Genomic DNA, 3,678 nt, shown 5'->3' with positions numbered 1-3,678 from the left:
TTTTTTTTTTTTTTTTAGACGGAGTCTTGCTCTTGTAGTCCAGGCTGAAGTACAATGATGCAATCTCGGCTCACTGCAACCTCTGCCTCCCTGGGTTCAAGCGATTCTCCTGCCTCAGCCTCCTGCGTAGCTGGGATTATAGGTGTGTGCTACCATGCCCAGCTAATTTTTGTATTTTTAGTAGAGACAGCGTTTCACCATGTTGGCCAGGCTGATCTCGAACTCCTGACCTCAGGTGATCCACCCACCTCAGCCTCCCAAAGTGTTGGGATTACAGGCGTGAGCCACCGTGCCTGGCTCAAAAATGACTCATGTTTATTCACATCTTCATGTGTTATAGTGGATGTTACCGATGGATTCCTCAGCATCCATTCCCACCCTTCACCTCCATCTGTGTAGCAATAATGACGTCTGAGGGGCACTGACCCTTTGACCTCTAACTTTTGGGGTAGGTGCTGATTTTCCTAAAGTCACATGACATTCTCTTGGCCATTGGGGTTGGTTCATATGACTCAGTTTGGGTCAACCAAAATGAAGCCCAGGACTTATTTCTATGGTTGAGAGAGGAAAAGATCCTTTTCTTTCTGCTTGATGTGAATGAAGAAGCATGTAGTCCTGATTGTTGCTGGCAATCATTTCATTGTGTGATTTTATAAGCAGACCCAGTCTTAGGATAGAACTACTACTGTAAACGACAGAGAGTGAGAAAGAAACAATCTGTGGTGATATTAGTAGGCAGCTGGATATCAGCTCTTGCCTGAAGCCTATTATCTCTGGATACAATTAAGTGAATCAATAGATTATGCTGTTCAGCCCAGTTTGAGTTAGTATTTCTATACTTCAACTAAAAACATCCTAAGCGATAACATAGCCTAGAACGATTTCTCAAACGCTCAATTCCCATATCCCTTTGACTATTTGTCAGCTCTAGGCTTGACAAAACCTCAAGTCTTGGCCAGGCGCTGTGGCTCACGCCTGTAATCCTAGCACTTTGGGGGGCTGAGGCGGGAAGATCACTTGAGGCCAGGAGACTGAGAACACTCTGGACAAGACAGGGAGACCTAATCTCCACAGAATATTTTTTGAAAAATTAACCAGGCATGGTAATGTGTGCCTGTAGTCCCAGCAACTCAGGAGGCTGAGCAGGAAGGATTACTTGATCCCAGGAGTTCAAGGCTACAGTGAACTACAATGGCATCACTGCACTCTAGCGTGGGTGACAGAGTGGAGCTTATCTTAACAGTATTTATTGAAGGGATAGGAGACTGAGGATTCATAGAAATCAGAAGATTCTGTAGCAGTCCGGGTGTGAAGATTTTGAGGTAGTGAAAAGAGGGTAAAAGTCCATCTGTCTTTTCTCCAAAATAAATTCATATCCATTATTTTTACAAATAAAGTGTATTAAAACTTTTGGGTTAAAATATTTACACAGCTCCCTTATTTACCTTGTCAACTGGCACAAAATGGTTCTAGAAGTATGTGGCTCAAAGAATGTTTCCAGAGAGGTAGCTGTAGAAGAATTTTGGGCTTAAAAGTAAAACTTTTAGGTTCAAGTTTTGGCTCTATCATTTATTATATTAGTTGTGTGCTGTAAGATAAATCACTTCTCTTAAGTTTCTTTAGCATTCAAATAGGGCAAAAATACTTCATAGGAATGCTTTAAGGGTAAAACAGATAGTGTTTATGAAAGTGATGTGTAAACTATCAAGTGCTACACAAATATATTTGCACATAGGTAATATAGTTAGACAAATCAATTGGTCTACTCTTTGACATTCATTCATCTGACAAAATGCCTACTGCATGCCAAGTGCCATGGTGAGCCCTGAGGACAATAAGGGAGTTTCTGCCTTCACAGAGTTCCTAGTCTAGCTGGGTGAACAGACACAGTTATAATAAGTTATTGCAATGTTCTAATGAGAGCACTGTGGACAGAGGTGATGACAGTTAAAAGTTTAAATTTAGAAACAACATCCTGCTTTAATTATTGTGTAAATTAAAATCTTGTAAAGAATTTAAACTCATTCCTATAGTAGTAAAATCCATAGAGGCAGAAAGCAGAATATTAGTTGCCAGGGCCTGGGAAGAGGGAGAAATGGGAGATGGTGTGTAATGGGTACAGTTTCTGTTGAGAAGATGATATTGTTCTAGAGATTGTTGGTGGTGCTAGTTATGTAACAATGTGAACACTTAATGCCACAGAACTGTATACTTAAAAATGTTAAGTTTTTTTTTTTTGAGATGGAGTCTTGCTCATCACCCAGGCTGCTGCAAGCTCCGCCTCCCAGGTTCACGCCATTCTCCTGTCTCAGCCTCCCGAGTAGCGGGGACTACAGGCGCCTGCCAACGCGTCCAGCTAATTTTTTGTATTTTTAGCAGAGACGGGGTTTCACCGTCTTAGCCAGGATGGAAAAATGTTAAGTTTTATGTTATATCTTTTTTATTTGTTTTGTTTTTTTTTTTTTTTTAGACGGAGTCTTGCTCTTGTAGTCCAGGCTGAAGTACAATGATGCAATCTCGGCTCACTGCAACCTCTGCCTCCCTGGGTTCAAGCGATTCTCCTGCCTCAGCCTCCTGAGCAGCTGGGATTACAGGTGCCCGCCACCATGCCTGGCTAATTTTTGTATTTTTAGTAGAGATAGGGCTTCGCCATGTTGACCAGGCTGGTCTCAAACTCCTGACCTCAGGTGATCCGCCCGCCTCGGCCTCCCAAAGTGGTGGGATTACAGGCGTGAGTCACCGCGTATGGCCTTTTATCAGGATTTTAAAAAATATAATTTAGAGTCAATCACAGCAAATCTTTATATTAGTACTCACGAAGGAGCAATATCCAGATGGTTAATGCTAAATCCAGAAGAGCAAAAGCCTCCCAGTGTTGTTGATATAGTTAGGAAAGCAACGGCCAAAGAATAATCACAGCCAATGAAGCCAGCAGCTACCAGGAATACTGCAGGTCCAATCATTCCTAGAGTTCAAAAGTTATAAAAGGGAAAAATACCCAGCATTAATATTTGCTCTACCTTAATATGGTATAAGTCTGAAATTTGAAATTGCTGCCACCTACTGTAGAAACACTATATTGCCTGGAAGACTAACAAATTTCATGGAAAAAAAAAAAACTGCTGGAAAACATGGGCGTAATACAACTAATATACTATAAAAGGAAAATCTCATTATGCAATGTTATTAAATCTACATGTGGCCAAAACTCAGCTAAAATTCCATGGTGTTAGAGAAGAACAAGACAAGAACAACTTAAAAATACGTTTCTAGAGAGAAGCAATAGCTGACAATAGAATGTGATTTAAAATACATATAACCAAAGGAGATAAACTAAATAATAAACTCTATTGGATGAGGTTAGAAAAAGACTCCATCTTGCCTGGGTGTGGCAGCTCACGCCTGTAATCCCAGCACTTTAGGAGGCTGAGGTGGGAGAATCACTTGAGGCCAGGAGTTTGAGGCCAGCCTGGGCAACACAGCAAAACCCTGTCTCTACGAAATATTAAAAACAAAATTCCCCAGGCATGGTGGTGCACACCTGTAGTCCTGGCTGCTCAGGAGGCTGAGGCGGGAGGATTGCTTGTGCCCAGAAGTTCAAGGTTACAGTGAGCTATGATGGCACCACTGCACACTCCAGCCTGGGTTGTCAGAGCAAGACTTTGTCTCTTTTTTTTT

The 3,678-nt window shown here is 41.7% G+C and overlaps 1 protein-coding gene across 3 annotated transcripts in view; it reads right to left on the bottom strand.

The window, feature by feature from the left end:
• Positions 1-3,678, bottom strand: part of SLC17A5 (solute carrier family 17 (acidic sugar transporter), member 5) — a 60,062-nt gene that overhangs the window by 13,508 nt on the left and 42,876 nt on the right. For all 3 annotated transcript variants that reach the window (XM_011942951.1, XM_011942949.1, XM_011942952.1), the window contains one exon: positions 2,818-2,965. In XM_011942951.1, coding sequence (XP_011798341.1) covers positions 2,818-2,965 — 148 coding nt within the window. The remainder of the gene's footprint in view (positions 1-2,817; positions 2,966-3,678) is intronic.

This window comes from Colobus angolensis, unplaced genomic scaffold (genome assembly GCF_000951035.1).
Source record: "Colobus angolensis palliatus isolate OR3802 unplaced genomic scaffold, Cang.pa_1.0 Scaffold213, whole genome shotgun sequence".
NCBI classification, from domain to species: Eukaryota; Metazoa; Chordata; class Mammalia; order Primates; family Cercopithecidae; genus Colobus; species Colobus angolensis.
This window is presented reverse-complemented; position numbering and strand designations above follow the sequence as displayed.